At 37.2% G+C, this 16,818-nt stretch overlaps 1 protein-coding gene across 4 annotated transcripts in view; it reads right to left on the reverse strand.

Annotated features, from left to right (window-relative positions):
• Nucleotides 1-16,818, reverse strand: part of SLC9C2 (solute carrier family 9 member C2 (putative)) — a 90,012-nt gene that overhangs the window by 31,711 nt on the left and 41,483 nt on the right. For all 4 annotated transcript variants that reach the window (XM_049633975.1, XM_049633974.1, XM_049633976.1 and 1 more), the window contains 6 exons: nucleotides 16,137-16,247; nucleotides 8,908-9,005; nucleotides 7,694-7,813; nucleotides 6,307-6,505; nucleotides 5,640-5,828; nucleotides 1,745-1,894 (listed from right to left, as the gene is read on the reverse strand). In XM_049633975.1, coding sequence (XP_049489932.1) covers nucleotides 1,745-1,894; nucleotides 5,640-5,828; nucleotides 6,307-6,505; nucleotides 7,694-7,813; nucleotides 8,908-9,005; nucleotides 16,137-16,247 — 867 coding nt within the window. The remainder of the gene's footprint in view (nucleotides 1-1,744; nucleotides 1,895-5,639; nucleotides 5,829-6,306; nucleotides 6,506-7,693; nucleotides 7,814-8,907; nucleotides 9,006-16,136; nucleotides 16,248-16,818) is intronic.

A 16,818-nucleotide genomic window follows, 5' to 3' on the forward strand; every position in this document is an offset into this window, starting at 1 on the left:
GAAAAAATTACTTATGGGCATAATCTAGCATGATGAAAGGAAAGCAAAAAGGAGGCTCGCATGGGACTCCAGAAAGAGTGGCTAAGGAATCCATAAGCAAAAGAAAAGAGGAAGATAGTTTAAAAAAATTTTTTTAATTAACCATTTGACTGTTTCACTCAAAAGAGTGTCTTTTAAGTAGTAGATGTTTAATGATATTGATCATATTTCCTTTGTTATGGGTTGAATCCAATGGTAGTTTCTACAGTGAATAATATTTATACATAATCATAACAAAGTAAAGGTTGTTTTTTTGGTTTTCCATGTATGGAGTCATTTCTTGAAAAGAACGAAGACTTAATTATACTTACAGAATAGAATGTAAATGTTATAAACCTTTTCTATGTAAAAATAATGGCTCCAAAATTTAAGACAGGGAGAAAAATAAAAGGCTAAAGCAATGTCTTAATCTCCTTATACTTCATGGCAGAGAGTCAATAAAGTCTGTTTAGAGATAATGAATCAAGAGTTAAATACATGTCATATTATTAAAATTATCGTGGGAAGCAGTAGAGGAATTAACACGAGAACGGTTAATACAGGGCTGTCTCTGGGAAGTGGGGCGCAGGGAGGGATACTTGTATTTCTCACATTTTATTATTTTCAAGTTGTAAAATTATGCATGATGATTTTTTACCATCTTTTCTGTGTTCCCTCTTCTCTACACCCACACCCACACCCACACCCATGTACATATATATATATATATATACACACACACACACACACACACACACACACACACACACATACATATTTCGGTTCAAAGACCTTACCCTTCGGGCCATGCAGAGCCACTGAATACTCTTAAAGCAGAAAGTCACATATGAAACTTGAAATAGTCCTTTAGGAACATTACTCTACTGAATTGCAGAGGGGCCTGGGACAGACGGCCTGGCATGAGGGAACCTAGTTAGCAGGTGATTCACTGCATCTTCAAGTACCTAGTATGCTTACGTCCTCGTCTCCCACTTGGTACTTAAGTCACACTGCCTGCAAATAAGGAAGGTCTTGAACAATTACATACGTACATACATACCACAACTCGGCCACTTCTCGGCACCAGCATTTCCAGCTTTCACTGTCAAATCTTTGTTCTCTTGCCCTCTCTCTTCCTCCCCACTTTAGACCTACCCTTTCTTTGAAGGCTCATTCGAGTTTTGATTCCTGCAGGAAGCCTTTTCCAACTTGCCCTACCTTTTAGAGAGGGTTACAAAGACAGACGGATCTCAAGTCTGCATTCAGAAAATAAAAACAAAGAGATAGATTGTCTTCTATGAAGATCATAAATGAGCTTGATAAAGATACCTGAAAGGTAAAGAGCAAAGACTGTTCTCTGTGGCACCTCAGCACCTCGGATAATGTAATAAACCATCGAATGGCCCTTTACTTGCTACAATTTATCCATTGGGTCAAACACTTATAGAAGTAGGAGCACCCCGGTGGCTCAGTCGGTTAAGCTTCTGACTCTTGATTTTGGCTCAGGTCATGATCTCAAGGCTTGTGAGTTCGAGCCCTGCATTGGGCTCTACACTGTCAGTGTGGAGCCTGCTTGAGATTCTCTCTCTCCCTCTGCCCTCCTCAGCTCCCTCTCTCTCTCAAAAAATAAATAAGCTAAAAAAAAATTTAAATACATTCAGAAGTAGTGTTAAAAGACATACACCCAAACGACTGTTTTCCCAAGTGAACAGGGCTTGTCTCTCACCTGATATATTGATTCTCGGCTGGAAATTTGTTTTATTAAAAATTTGGTATCCTCTTGACTTTTGACATAACCTTTTGTAATACTATACATCAAGTGGAGGCGCTTTTTGATCTGCACATCGACAATATTTATCAGTAGTGGTATTATTATCTGGAACAGTGAAGAGAAAAAAAAAAAAAAAAGCCTGAACATTTGATGAGGAAAAGCACCCTCCACGGTGGGCATTCTCAAAGTGTCATCTGAGGGAGCAGCGGGCACTACCCAGAGTCTTGTCAGAAATGCAAATTCTCAGGCCTTCCTCTAGACCCTCTGAACCAGAAACTCCGGGGCTGGGCTCAGAAATCTGTCCTAACCAGTTCCCCAGGTGAGTCTATCTATGCGCACTCAAGTTTAAGAGCCACTCTTCAAAGGAATGAAAGGTCAATGCATACCTGGTGAGGGAAGTCCTCACCACTGCCTTTACCCCCCATTCTCCACACCCCCAGATTTCAGGAGACAAGCGGTCTCCTAACCTGCATGATAGTCACCGACTAAATCAATCATCCCTCTGCCCCTCAGTTTCTTAACTTGCAAGATAAGGAATAGTGGGTATTAAAGATACTTCTCAGCTCTAAATTTCTCAAATCCTAAGCTGAAACAAGAGAGTGTGGTGATTGAACAGAATGCGTTTTTTGTTTTGTTTTGTTTTTAATGTTTATTGATTTCTGAGAGAGAGAGAGACAGAGCATAAGTCGGGGAGGGACAGAGAGAGAGGGAGACACAGAATCTGAAGCAGGCTCCAGGCTCTAAGCTGTCAGCACAGAGCCTGACACAGGGCTTGAACTCACAGACTGTGAGATCGTGACCTGAGCCGAAGTCAGAGGCTTAACCGAGTGAGCCACCCAAGTGCCCTGAACAGAATGGGGTTTTAAATATAAACCTTCCTAGGCTCAAGGACCAGCTCTACTATTCACCAGCTCTGTGACCTTCAGCAAGTTACTTGCAACCTTGAGGACTCAGTCTCCTCATCTGTAAGATGAGGATAATAATACTTAAGTACCCAAAGTCCAACTGAGCTGCTCCTCAAAAACCAACGTAGTCAAGGGGCTCCTGGAGGGCTCAGTCCGTTGAGCACACAACTTCGGCTCAGGTCATGATCTCGTGGTTCGTGAGCTCGAGCCCCACGTCAGGTTCTGTGCTGAAAGCTCAGAGCCTGGAGCCTGCTTCAGATTCTCACTCTCTCCCTCTCTGTTCCTCCCGACTTGCGTGCTCTCTCTCAAAAATAAACAAACTTAAAAAAATAAAAGAATGCAGTCAATTACAGAAAGAGTCACATCAGACTGCAGGGCAGATGGTGAGGAACCAAGTAACAAAGGAGGAACATGAGAAGAAGAAAAGAACATCATAGCAAAGGAATTATAAGAGCAGAGAAAGAAGAGACTTTTAGCCACTCTGATAGTTGTGTAACTTTGGGCAGAGGGAGAGATAGAAGAGGATTTTTACAAAGTTTCATTCTGTGATGCACTAATCCCCCCATGAGCTGTTCCTAAGAGGATTTAAAGTAAAAATCTCCATCATTCTTCCAAGCCTTCCAATACAGGTTTCTTTTGAAAGCCACATTGTGCTGAGGACTGGCTATTAGAGCACCTGACTTTATATAGTGGTAACACCTACTTCACGGAGTTATTGCAATCGTTTAATTAGATCACGTACGTACAGTTCTTTGCACACTTCCTGGAACATAGTAAGTGCTCAAGAGAAAAAGTTGATCCTGATTATATTAATTCCTTAAATATACTTCATTGAGATTTGTCAAGTGTGCTGGACAGAAGCAGCAACTGGTTCATACTCTGAATAGATTTGACTTGTACAATAACACATCTTTAAATCTTTACTTCCCTCAGAGAGACATTTCCACAAAGTATTACTTCCACGGTGATTGTTTTACCTTCATCTGCATACAGTCACTGTATAAAAATGGATGACATAAGGAAACTTCTCCCTTCCATTAAAAAAAATTTTTTTTAATATTTATTTTATTTTTGAGGGAGCGAGACAGAGTGTGAACAGGGGAGGGACAGAGAGAGAGGGAGACACAGAATCTGAAGCAGGCTCCAGGCTCTGAGCTGTCAGCACAGAGCCCGACGCGGGCCCTGAACTCAGGAACCATGAGATCATAACCTAAGTTGAAGTTGGACGCTTAACTGACTGAACCACACCCAGCTGCCCCTCTCCCTTCCATTTTAAGACTTGGCCTCATGCTACATATCCTGATTTCTAGAATAGTCTGTGTTCCAGTGGGGTTATACCTTAGGTGGGCACTTGGCTGTAAACTCAGTCATAGAGCAAAATCACGAATAATCAAAATTACCACTTAAAGCAGCTTTTGTATATACAACTCTGTGTAATAACTCTTATGAACGCCGAGGCTTGGTAACATTGACACAGAATCAAGGAAGGAATAGAAAATAAAGTCTACAAGTGCAAGTCTGAGCATTCAAACAATTCTGTCTTTAAGAGGACTACTAAATTTCTTGGAGAATGGGAACTACATGGAGGAGATTAATGAATGCCTTTTTCACCAGGGTTTACAGCAGGTTTTGAAAAAAAAATTAATCTTTTATAACTTCAGTACATACCAGTAAACTCACTTGACAGGATAAGAATTCAACCACTCAAAAAAAAAAAAAAATACAGTGGCAAGCAAAACCATCTAAAGTTCCCAAGTTAAGGGGTGCCTGGGTGGCTCAGTCAGTTAAGCGTCCGACTCTTGATTTCCGCTCAGGTCATGAGTTCATGGTTTGTGGGATCGAGCCCTGTGCCCGGCTCTATGCTCAAAGTGCAGAGCCTACTTGGGATTCTCTCTCTCCCTCTCTCTCTCTCTGCTCCTCCCCTGTTCTCTCTTTCTCAAAGTTAATTAATTCATTTAAAAAATAAAAAGGTAAAGCTCCCAAGTTAAAAGCTGTATAAGACAACTCCATTGGAAAGAAAGATGGGAGGTTTAGGAGCTGAGACTGGAAATCTGAAAATCTACCTTCAGAATCAAAACCAGAAGCATAGAAAGAAGGACTAATATCTGTTGCAGAGATTGAAGGCCACAGTAAAATCAAATTCCATAGGCGGTATGCTATATAGACATGGGCTGCAGAGAAAATAACTTTCGTGCTTCTGCACAGTTAGGGATCTATGAGCAAATTTTACTAAAGCTTGGAGAATTTGTTTCTGGGTCACCCTGCTTTAAGTGGCACCACCATTTTCATTCATTCACTCAACAATTATCTATTAAGAACTCACTACATGCTAGGTACCATTCTAGAACCGGACGTTACATCAGTGACCAAAATGAAGATCCCTACCTTGTGGAGAGTACACACAACATACAGTACAAAGGTAATGAGTGCTATGAGGAAAAGCTAAACCTTAAGCAGGTACAAGAGCATCAGCAACATGGGGTGGAGAGCTGGCTAGGGTGGGGAGGCAGGATGCCATTTTACACAGACTGGTCAGGGGAGCCTCTGTGAGAAGATGAGAAAGTGAACCATACAGACACCTGTAGAGACAGCATTCCAAGTAAAGAGAGCTCCTTCTCGGGGCGCCTGGGTGGCTTGGTTGGTTAAGCGTCCGACTTCGGCTCAGGTCATGATCTCGCGGTTTATGAGTTCAAGCCCCGCGTCAGGCTCTGTGCTGATTGCTCAGAGCCTGGAGCCTGTTTCATTCTGTGTCTCCCTCTCTCTCTGCCCCTCCCCTGTTCATGCTCTGTCTCTCTGTCTCAAAAATAAATAAACGTTAAAAAATTAAAAAAAAAAAAAAAAGAGAGAGCTCCTTCTCTGTTTCCTTCAAGATAATGAGGTTTGTTAACACATCTAACAAACAGTGTAGGACAAAAACCCCAATATTTAGAAATGTGACATTTTACCTTGATGAGAGGAATAAACCTAAGTATTCTGAAATATCCTAGTATTACTGTAACCTGAATAAGAACAAAATTGTCTTGTCTCAATTTGACAAAGTATATACAAAAGATATCAATGATTCCAAGGAGCATGATAAAAAAGTCCAAAGTATTCCAATATTCACGAAAATATTTCCTTTTCAAAATTATTATCTATTTGGAAAACAAAGAGAACGTATGTTATTTCATAGCACCTATACAGTGATGTATACAGTGATGGATCTTTGACATTAACAGTTAAATCCTCAACTACAAGTGAGTTACATTCCAAAAGTTGAGTTTTAAGTTATTCATTTAGAATTTCAGAAAAATTATTTTTAATCTCCAACATCAGAAATTATGATTTGATTCAAAATATAATCTATAATGAAGTTGAAGTGCCAAAAACAAGCAGTTAAAAACAGCAGTAAACAGAGTTTTTGCAATACTATTAATAATAAAGTATGAAAACACTGGTGCTGACAAATGATCTTTGAAGCATTTATCCTAAAAAATGGTTCTCATCTTATGACAAGGACCTAGCAAACCAAGTTGGGTTTATCCCCTTATTTATTTTTTGCATATGACAAAAATAGATTAAAAATATCTGAATTATTCTTTTTATTGGATACATTTCTATTTTAAACAGTACCTTCAGTGCGGATTGAAATATATATAAAAATACAAAATAGTAGTTTATTGACATAAGTGCCAACACATTTAACTCTCTTGCCATTGGCCATAGATGCACTATCATGGGATAAATGTATATTAATGTTATAACATGTCCTGCATATTCAAATTCTTCTGAAAATACAATGTGATATACAAAAAGAAGAAATTTATTATTTCTGAAAAAAAGAGACCAAATACAATGTTAGATCACTTTAAAAATATAACAATTAAGATCTGAAGTTCAACATTTGTTTTAACAAATCATTAACATTAACTTGAAGAAGAGTACACAAACATAAAATAAATAAGCAAAAACCTAAAGCATACTTTCTATACACAATAATCATAATAGAAAAAGATAAAAAATATAGTTCTTACTAATTTATATCAGGATGGGGAGGATTTTTTAAAATCAAAGCTAATAGTACATAGGAAACAAGGCAAAGATTCAGACATCAAAAGCAAGAAACAAATAAATTTAGAGAAAAACATCAGCATCATTTAAAATAAGAACAGGAAAAAATATTTTATTCAGTAATTATAATGTCATTTTGTTTTTGTTTTTTTCAATCCATCCTAAGTAGAGCCCAAGAAAAATAGGTTACCTGGATATATGTCAAGACCTTAGGATTTGAATTTCTTATATTTCTCTTCAAACTTAATGGAAAAAAAATTTTTTAATCATCAGAATTTGTTATGAAATGTATGTCAATGCCCACTTAAAATTTAGTAGCATTAATATTTCTGGCATTTCTCATGTTGACATCTTTCGTTAGTAGAAAAACCTGTCTTCCTGCTCTAAAAAGTATGTAAGTTCACAACTTATATACTAAAGGGAAAACTTTACACAAGTTCAGTGAAATCTGTATCTTGTGACTGTTTGGTTACAGCTATTGTTGGTAAATTGGTTATGGCTATTATTAAGGCCATGTTGTGTTTTTCCTAGTAATGGACATCAACAGAGCCACCCCTTGGCACAGATGAAATTGAGAGGAAGTTACAGACCATGAGTTTGCTCTTTCTCTCCCCTGATCACTGTTATACCCAGAAGAATACCAGAAGGATGTGAAAGCAGTCCAGTTTGTAATATGACCTTTAGACATGGCAGTTAACCCTTAAAGAGTCCAAATGTGACCATTCTTTTATTCTTCTCTCTACCTACTCTCTAATAAAGATATCAGCAAAGTTGCCAAAACAGAGTGGGGAAAGAGAAGCAAGAACTCTGCTCCATCACCACTCAATCAATAAGAGTTGACCATACTATTAGTTGATTTTTCTTAATAAGGAAAATCAATGTAATCAATGCTGACAATGTAGAAAAGGTTATATTTTTGTCTATTGCTATTACGGTTTATAATACTTACCCATATAGAATAAGAAGTGCCTTATCTTTATGATATTCCAAAAAAGTTAACATGTTTTTAAACTTCATAAGCCAACTTCTAGCTCTTACGTAAGTTGAAACATCGTAAATACTCATGAATCTAACAGAGAAAAATATACACGTATGTTATAATAAAAGTCAAGTGCTGGAGGTACCTGGGTGGCTCAGTTGGTTAAGCACCCAACTGTTGATTTTGGCTCAGGTCATGATCTCATGGTTTGTGAGTTCGAGCCCCATGTGGGGCTCTGGGCTGGCAGTGTAGAACCTGCTTGGGATTCTCTGTCTCCCTCTCTCTCTGCCCCTCCCCTGCTTGTGCTCTCCCTCTCTCTCAAAATAAATAAATAAACTTAAAAATATTTTTTTTAAATGCACCATCCTGAGCCTCTGTATCCATCCACCTACCCACTCATGGTCACGATACAGGAAACTCTTCCTGCCTCTGTTCATTGAACCATGCTTGGCTTGAGGTAGCACATAATTAAAGCTTCTCCAGACCAATTTTTGGGGGTCTAGAATCAAGCCCTCCTTTGTCATGCCTTGCCTAACCCAAGCCTCCCCAAGTACCTGAAGGCTCTACCCTTTCCAAACTTTAGGAACTGATGTTAGATCTCCCAGATAGGTTACCAGACTCCTGAAATGTTAACTATTACCCAGACAGAATTTCCTATCGTTGTTGCCCCCACAAGCTTTGTCTTAGATCATCCATTAGCTAATTTGTACCAGGACTGTGACCAGATATTGACATATCTCTCAGACACCTGAGTTTTTCCCACTAGATTTAACTCCATCAGTGGGGTCAGTTCCTTCAAGACTTGCTCCACCTGAGAAAGCAGCCTAATGACAGGCTCCAGGCTTCCCTACCTACCCTACCCAGTAACTTAGCAAATATGATAGAAAGATGGGATAATCATAATAGTATCTGAAACTACATAAGTTCCATTTATGGCTCCCCTAGTCTCTTATCTAATTACACTTCTTCCAGAATCTCCTAATGTCACCAAAGTTATTAACCTTCAGGGGAAAAAAGGTAAACAAGTAAAATAAGGGGATGGATAGATAGATGGATGGACAGATAGATGAGGATAGGTGAGATAAATTGATCAACCTGGACATTTAACTCTCAGCTTTTAAATTTTATTTATCCATATACCCATTTGATTTTGGAAATAACAATTTAAGAAATATTATACTTACTTTCCTTGGATGGGGCAATAGCTTTTGGTTGCACCGATCAATATCCGGGCTGCCTCTACACTGAGAGTTCCATCATTACACTGTTTTTCAAAGCTACTCTAAACATACAATTTTAAATAAATATTACAAAGGACCAAAACATAAATGTAATATACTCTACTTGACCTTTACATAGCCCTCACTATTATTATTACATTCATTATAGAAAAATATACTTTTACCAAAAATCTCCTGTAGCAGGAAATAAATTCCATTCAATTTAAATATTTACTAAATATTCATTTTTTACAAAGTAATATCCTGGATGTAATAAAAGACACAAAGTTTCCTAGCTTCAGAAACTCAAAATCTACACAACTCAAAGAGTTTTCCTCAGTAATATAAATAGTATCACAGTGTCATCTTTCTACAGCAGGATAGTACAAAGTATTAATTCAAAGGTTAACTAATCATCTCAACCTCTTAAGGAACTACCAGGAGAAAAAAAGTGAATTGTGTTCTTTTTCCCCCCTTTTTGCCAGGTTTATTGCAATATAATTGACACATATTGTATAAGTTTAAGGTGCACAATGTAATGATTTGACACATGCATACATATTGCAGAAAATGGTTACCACAATAAGATTAGTTAACACATTCATCCCTCACATAATTACAACTTGTGTGTGTGTGACTGTGTGTGATGTAATATCCACTCTTAGCAACTTTCAAGTATGTAATACAGAATTGTATAGTCACCATCCTGTATATTAGAGCCCCAAAACTTATTCATCTTATAACTGAAAGTGTACATTTTAACACCTCCTTCATTTCCCCCACCTTCCAGCCCTGGAAACCACCATTTCACTCTGTTTCTATGAGTTTGGCTTTTTTTTTTTTTTCAGATTCCACACACAAGTGAAATCATATACTATTTGTCTTTCTCTGTCTATTTTACATAGCATAATGCCTTCAAGGTCCATTCATATGTTCACAAATGGCAGGATTTCTTTCTGTTCTATGATTGAATAATATTCCATTAGATATAGATAAATAGATAATAGATAGATAAACATTTTCTTTATTCATCCATCAATGGACACTTAGGTTGTTTTCATGTCTTGGCTATTGTAAATAATGCTGAAAGAAACATGAGAGCCCAGAGAGCTCTTTGAGATCCTATTATCATTTCCTTCTGACATATACCCTGAGTGAGGTTGCTGAAATATACAGGAGTTATGAATGGCTAAAATCAAAACTACAGTGAGGTTGCTTATCTTAAAAACAAAACAAAACAAAACAAAAAAACAACTCTCAGTTTCATTGATTTTTTTTCTGTTGTCTTTCTTGTCCTATTTCATTTATTTCTGCTTAAATATTTATTATTTCCTTCTTCCTACTAACTTTATGAAAATGGGCCCAAAGAACAAATTCTTCTTTTCCTGATGTGTAAAGTTAGGTTATTTGAGATCTTTCTTTTTTCTTAATGTAGGCATCTATCACTACAAATTTCCCTCTTAGAGCTGCTTTTGCTGCATCCTATAAGGTTTGCTATGTTGTGTTTTCATTTTCATTTGTCTCAAGATATTTTCTGATTTCCCTTTTGATTTCTTCTTCGACCCACTGGTTTTTCAGGAATGTGTTATCTAATTTCCATATTTTTGTGAATTTTTCAGTTTTCTTCCTGTTATTGATTTCTAGTTTTATACCATTTATACTATTTTATACCATTGATTTCTAGTTTTATACCAACTTTATAATGATATAAAGGAAATATACTTGACATAATTTCAATCTTCTTAGATTTGGTAAGGCTTGCTTTGTGACCCAACATATGATCTATCCTGAAGAAATTTCCCAAACAAATTTGAGCATGGAAACTTTTTGTTGTTGTTGTTATGCAGTTCCTATCAACATTCTGTGGATCAGAGCAAATGTTTTTTGGAACTCACTTAGGAAAATGCTGTGGGACCTGATGAGCCATTGTAGGGTTTTAAGCAGGAAGGTGGTATAGTCCTATTTGTCTTTTGGATAAATCCCCGTGATTTGACCGCAGAAAAATTGGAGGTAGAGAGATCAGTTGAAGCTTATTATTCAGGAAAGAGGTTATAATTTCCTAAATTAATAGACACAAGAATGGAAAGGGGCATATTTGACAAATATTTAGAAGGTAAGAATGATAGAGCTTGGAGAGGGAGAGAGAAAGAGGACTGACCTGAGTGATCACATAAGGTAATGAGCCCGTTCACTGAGACTAGGAATACAAGAGCCAGTTTGAGATGAGTTCAATGTGGATTTAGGTGCCAGTGATATGTCTAAGAAATGTCTAGTCACAGTTGAACTTATGAGTATAAAGAGATGGTGAATAAATGTGTCTTTTTTTAAATGTGCTGTGTAAAGTTAGTCTACTCTGAAGCCATCTTGGTAAACTACCCCAACAGTGTGAAGTTAGAATTCCATCAGGGTGATGCCAGGTTCCATTTGAAATTTATTTGCAACCTGCTTGGGCACAGAAGCCGTTGTCTCCACAAACATTGGTGTGGGTGAACTGACAGTCAATGTGTTGTGACCTGGAGTTCACCATTAAAAGGGTCACCCAAGCAAAGTCCTGGAGTTTATTTGGTTATTAATATGATTGTTGGCACATCCTATGCAATATATCTAAATTGAATTATGGTATCAGATAAAATTATAGATGAGATTAAAGCTTGTGTATCGTCCATTATCATGTGTAATCAATAAACGATTTAATATTCTCTTGAAAAAAAAAAGAGATGGTGGTGAGAGTTTGGGAAGGAAGAATATAGATTTGAGGAACATCTGTGGATAGCACTGAAATGAGCGTAGCTAAGAAAAAAGAAGGAGAGATTATAAGGGAAGAATGATGGACAGAGTTAACTATTCTGAGGAAAACATTAAACATTAATCATGCTCTGAGGAAAACATTAAAGAGATAAAAAGAAAGAGAGGAGCTCATGAAAGAGACCAAAAAGGAAAGGGGTCACAAAAACAGGGAGGAATGCCACTAGAGGGCACTCTCAGGAAAGCCATTAAAGGACAACATGGAGTGGGCTACTACACGGGATTGTTGGCTTAAAAAAGTAAATGTGGTAGGTCATTATAGAAATAGCCCCAATGTATCCATGCCTTCCTGTGTCCATGCCCCTTTGCAACTGACGCTACTGCTTCTCCTAAGAGATGGAGTCCACTTCTTCACTCATTGACTCTGGCTAGCTTTGTGATTTGCTTTAACTAATAGAATGGGAGTAAAAATGATGATATTCAAGTTCCAAAACACAGGATTTAGAGGCCTTGCAGCTTCTCCGCTCACCCTGTTGGAACCCAGAGACCACCATGCTGTGAAGAAGCCCAGTCCACTCTAGTGCAAGATAGAAAGAAGGCCATATGGAAGACCACCAAAGTGCTCTGAAAGGCAACCAGCATCAACTGCCAAATTGGTGAATGAGGACATTCACAACCCCACTGAACTATGAGATGACCACAGACACATGAGTGCTCCCAGCCAAGATCAATGACAGAATCATCCAGATTGCCAACCCACAGAACTGTGAGAAATAATAAATCATTGTTTTAAGCCAGTAAGTTCTGGGGCATTTTGATATACAGAAAAGGCTAGCCAAAACAGAAGTCAGTACCAATTATTCAAAGCCTCCATAACAAAGGCTAAAACATTAGCTTTAGGACTTGGGGGTGAGTAGAGTGAGAGAACAGTACAAAAACTGGTATTGGAGGTGGGAGGGAGGAAGCTGTGCTACAAAGAGGCACCACAATGGGCAATACTGTCACCTGAGGACACTGGGAAGGTGGAAAATGAGCCCAAATAACTTATGAATCTGGCTGCTAAGAACATTTCTAGACTTCTAACATTCTAGAAATATTAAAACTATCAACTTTTAAATTTTTAAAATTTTTTTTATTATTATTTGAGAGAAAGAGAGAGAGAGAGAGAGAGAGAGAGTATGAGCAGAGGAGAGGGGCAGAGGAAGAGAGAAAGAATCTTAAGCTGGCTCGACCCTCAGTGCAGAGCCTGACGCAGGGCTCAATCCCACAACCCTGGGATCATGACCTGAGCCCAAATCAAGAGTCAGACATTCAACGCACTGAGCTAACCCAGGCACCCCTAAAACTATCAACTTTTAAAGCTACTTATGATAAAGTATGGGAAGAGCTAGGGAAAGCAAAGAGAAACAATTCAATCTGCAGCAGAAATTAGCAAAAAGACTCCACGATTTGCCAGGTTGAAAACAAAATTTGTTTCTCATTGCAGTCTTTTCAGCTGGCAAAAGATCTAAAAGTAAAGATCAAATCTAGTGTGCTGACAGTAAAATATGGCCTCAGGTTCCAGATCAAATCAAGATCAAAGACTCTTTGTTAAGACCACTGAAAGACTAAAAGTTGGTACTCGGTCTATCTTCTCAAGCAGACCAAAGGCTTTCTCCGACTCTTATGACATATGGCCTATCTGAAAAGGAATTGTGGAGTGGAGTGGACTATAATCAGATTGATTGAAAATACACAAGTTTTTAAGTAAATTGTACCAGGTTGGACGAAAAGAGACAGAAACTATTCTAAATGAATAGAAACCTCCCAAGTTTCTACTGACAGAAATCAGACTGAGAAGGCCAGTCAGTTACAAACATAGATTATTTTCTATGGAAATGTAAAGAATGAGGTGCACTGGTTCCTATGCCCAGTGGGATTTCATAATTGCCATGGACCAGTGATTAATCAGTACTTCCTGTTCTTCCCCTTCTTGAACAGAAGTGTCTGTTGATCAGCACTAAATGGAGAGGGGGTGGGGGACAGATAACGTGTTTCTTAGTTCATAGATCTCTAGATCAAGAGGAATAATACTTAAGGAGATACGACTAAGGAACCTCAGCATACCTAGACCAAATGCAGATCATGAGATACTAGACTTTGAATCTAATGCCATAATAAGATGAAGCTTGGTGTAGGGGGTGCAGGGGGGTGTGTCTTAGAAAAGGATGAGTGTATTTTGTTTATAGGAGGCATATGAATATTTGTGGCCAGTGAGCACAGTGTAGTACATTAAATATGGTTATACCCTAATTCTTTTTTCCTTTTCTCCTTTTCTTCTTTTTCTTACAATTATATGAGAAGATGGATGTTAGCTAAACCCATCGTGGTAATCTTTTCACAATATATGTAAATCAAACCATCACAACTCTATGGATTAAACTTATACAGCAATGTATGCCAATTATTACTCAATAAAACTTGGTTGGGGGAAGCATCCAAGAAAAAAACAAACAAAAATATGGTCACAATTCTTTGCATCTCCTACCATTGAGAGTTTGAGTCTATTGCCCCCACCCTTTTAAATTAACATTTATTTACAAGTCTGGTAGTAGGGTACTGACTCTTGGCTGTGTGCCTCAGTTTACTTTTATGCAGCCTCTCATTCTTCAGCTCACATGATAATCTCAGGGCAGTATTCAAAGTAGAAGGTGGAAGCTGTAAATCTTCTCAAAGCCTAGGCTCCAGAACATTCCCAAAGTCACTTCTGACATACTTTTGGTCAAAACAGGTCACAAGAACAGCTCAAATTCAATGAGGTGGTGGTGGGGGGGGGGGGGCGGGGAGAGGAGGGATATAGGCACCACCTCTTAATAGGAGGCTCTATCAAAAATTTATGACCATACTCTACTGCTCCTGATAAGAAATTTTCAAACTCTGGGAATATTTTAAATTAAGTTCAGAAATGTTTAAAAGAAGAAAAAAAGAATTGTTTAAAAGAAGGAAAATATGGTATCAATTTTTTTTGCATTAAGGAGAAGTATGTTCTTCAACAGAAAAAAATAAGAGAAGAAATTTATAGATTAAAAGAGACTTGAAGGACTTATCCATTAATTACAATGTGGGAACTGTACTGGAATTCAATTTAAAAATGTGAACTGTGAAAATACACATTGATCATATTAATGAGAGTTGGAAATTTGATCACTCACTCAATGTTTGATGTTATTATTAATTTCTAGGTATAATACTAATATTTTGCTATGCTTTTTAAAAGACTTTAAAACTTAGAGATCTGTAATTGAAATATTTACAGATGAAATAATATAATATCTGGGATTTGTTTCAAAATGATACGGAAGGTGGGGTAGTGAATGAGATTGCAGGTGGGGCAAGGTTTCTCATGTTGGTTTTTAAGGCTGGGTCATGGGTACATAGGGATTCATTACACTATTATATCTACTTCTGTATATGTTAGAAATTCTTCATAATAATAAGTTTTAAAATACAAATAAGAAAGATAGACTTGGCTTAACAAATATATGTATATGTTTTTGTGTGCTTGCAATAGTGAATAAAATGTGTCTTATTAGAATATAACCCCAATTTAAAATGTGCAATTTGATAAGTTGATTTAAACTTGATTTTACCTAGTAATCTTCCTTACTTTAAATATAAATAATACATAACATAATATATAAATTTAAAGATATAATCTTTCTTATATTAAACCATTTAAAACTTAAATCTTAAATATTTCAAGAGAATTTTTGGCTCACTAGATGTATTTTAATTTATTAAATTTATAAGAGTCAAATAAGCACTTAAGAGAACTTTATATAAAAGAAACTCAAATACATTAAGTTTATAAGAGCAGTTTTAAATATTTGAAGATATTTAGTTAAATAGGTATGTAAATAGCACCAAACATTGTTCAAAGTCCCCTCAAAAGTGAACGGTCAAAAATTACAAGACGTAGAACAGGATAATAAAATTTGTGACTTGAACTTAAAGCCTAAGACATTTATTGTTATTTTTAACGTCTATAAATCAAACAAATTTTAACAACTACTATGCTATCCAAACTGAAAAAATAGGGGCACATGGGTGGCTCAGTCAATTAAGCATCTGACTTCTGCTCAGGGCATGACCTCACAGTTTGTGAGTTGGAGCCTCACATTGGGCTCTGTGCTGACAGCTCAGAGCCTGGAGCCTGCCTCGGATTCTGTGTCTCCCTCTTTCTCTCCTCCTCCCCCACTCATGCTTTGTCTCTCTCTGTCTGTCAAAAATGAATAAATGTTTAAAAAAATTTTTTTAACTGAAAAAATATTTTTTCTAGTCACCTGAAAGCCCTGAAAGAGGCATTCTAGTCAACTGAAAGAGGTAAGAATTGAAAGTATTGCAAGAATTAAAAATAAATAAATAAATAAATAAATAAATAAATAGTGGATTATGTGAACTGTACCAACCATTTGTATTATAGCTACATGCAATCTGGCTTCTTCTATTAAAACTTCTTCTGTTGGGGACTCCTCCGTTTCACTACCACGAGAAACGTGGGAAAACTGAACAGTATCAGACTAAGTTTAAAAACATAGAGATAAAGTTAAAAATAAGCTAAAATAAGTAGCTAAAACAAGCACTTCACTCAACAAAGATTCTAATAACTTAAATCAGAACGGTTAAAAGGAAGGGCTATGCATAACTGGGTATGCTCTCCACATGAGAAATGTTGCTTTTAATTGTGTGCTTTAAAAGTCATAAATTCGGAGAGATTTATAAGTCAGATTCTCCCCCACACCTGTCTTTGCTCGACTGCTCTCTGAAGCAACCTGTGTTTCCTGCTTTTTATAGTAATGTGAGGGCAGGTGGCTCAGCTCCTCGAGCGGTCAGAAACATCAGCTTGGCAGAGGCCATGTACAGTTAGTCAACCAGCCATGTAAAAACACCAATTCTCCTATGTTGGCAAACAAAGCTAAATTACCAAGACCTTCTCTTTAGAGAGAATTCAAAGAAGTCTTTTCACCCACATAGCAAAGCTAGTAAATATACCCCCGACTCCTCAGTTTTCTGACATTCCATTAGCAGAATAGAGGTTTTTTTAATATAATAAACTAAAGCAAGAAAGGCAGACCCAGGAAAGAAAGGAGG

This window comes from Panthera uncia, chromosome F1, assembly GCF_023721935.1.
Source record: "Panthera uncia isolate 11264 chromosome F1, Puncia_PCG_1.0, whole genome shotgun sequence".
Taxonomy (NCBI): Eukaryota; Metazoa; Chordata; class Mammalia; order Carnivora; family Felidae; genus Panthera; species Panthera uncia.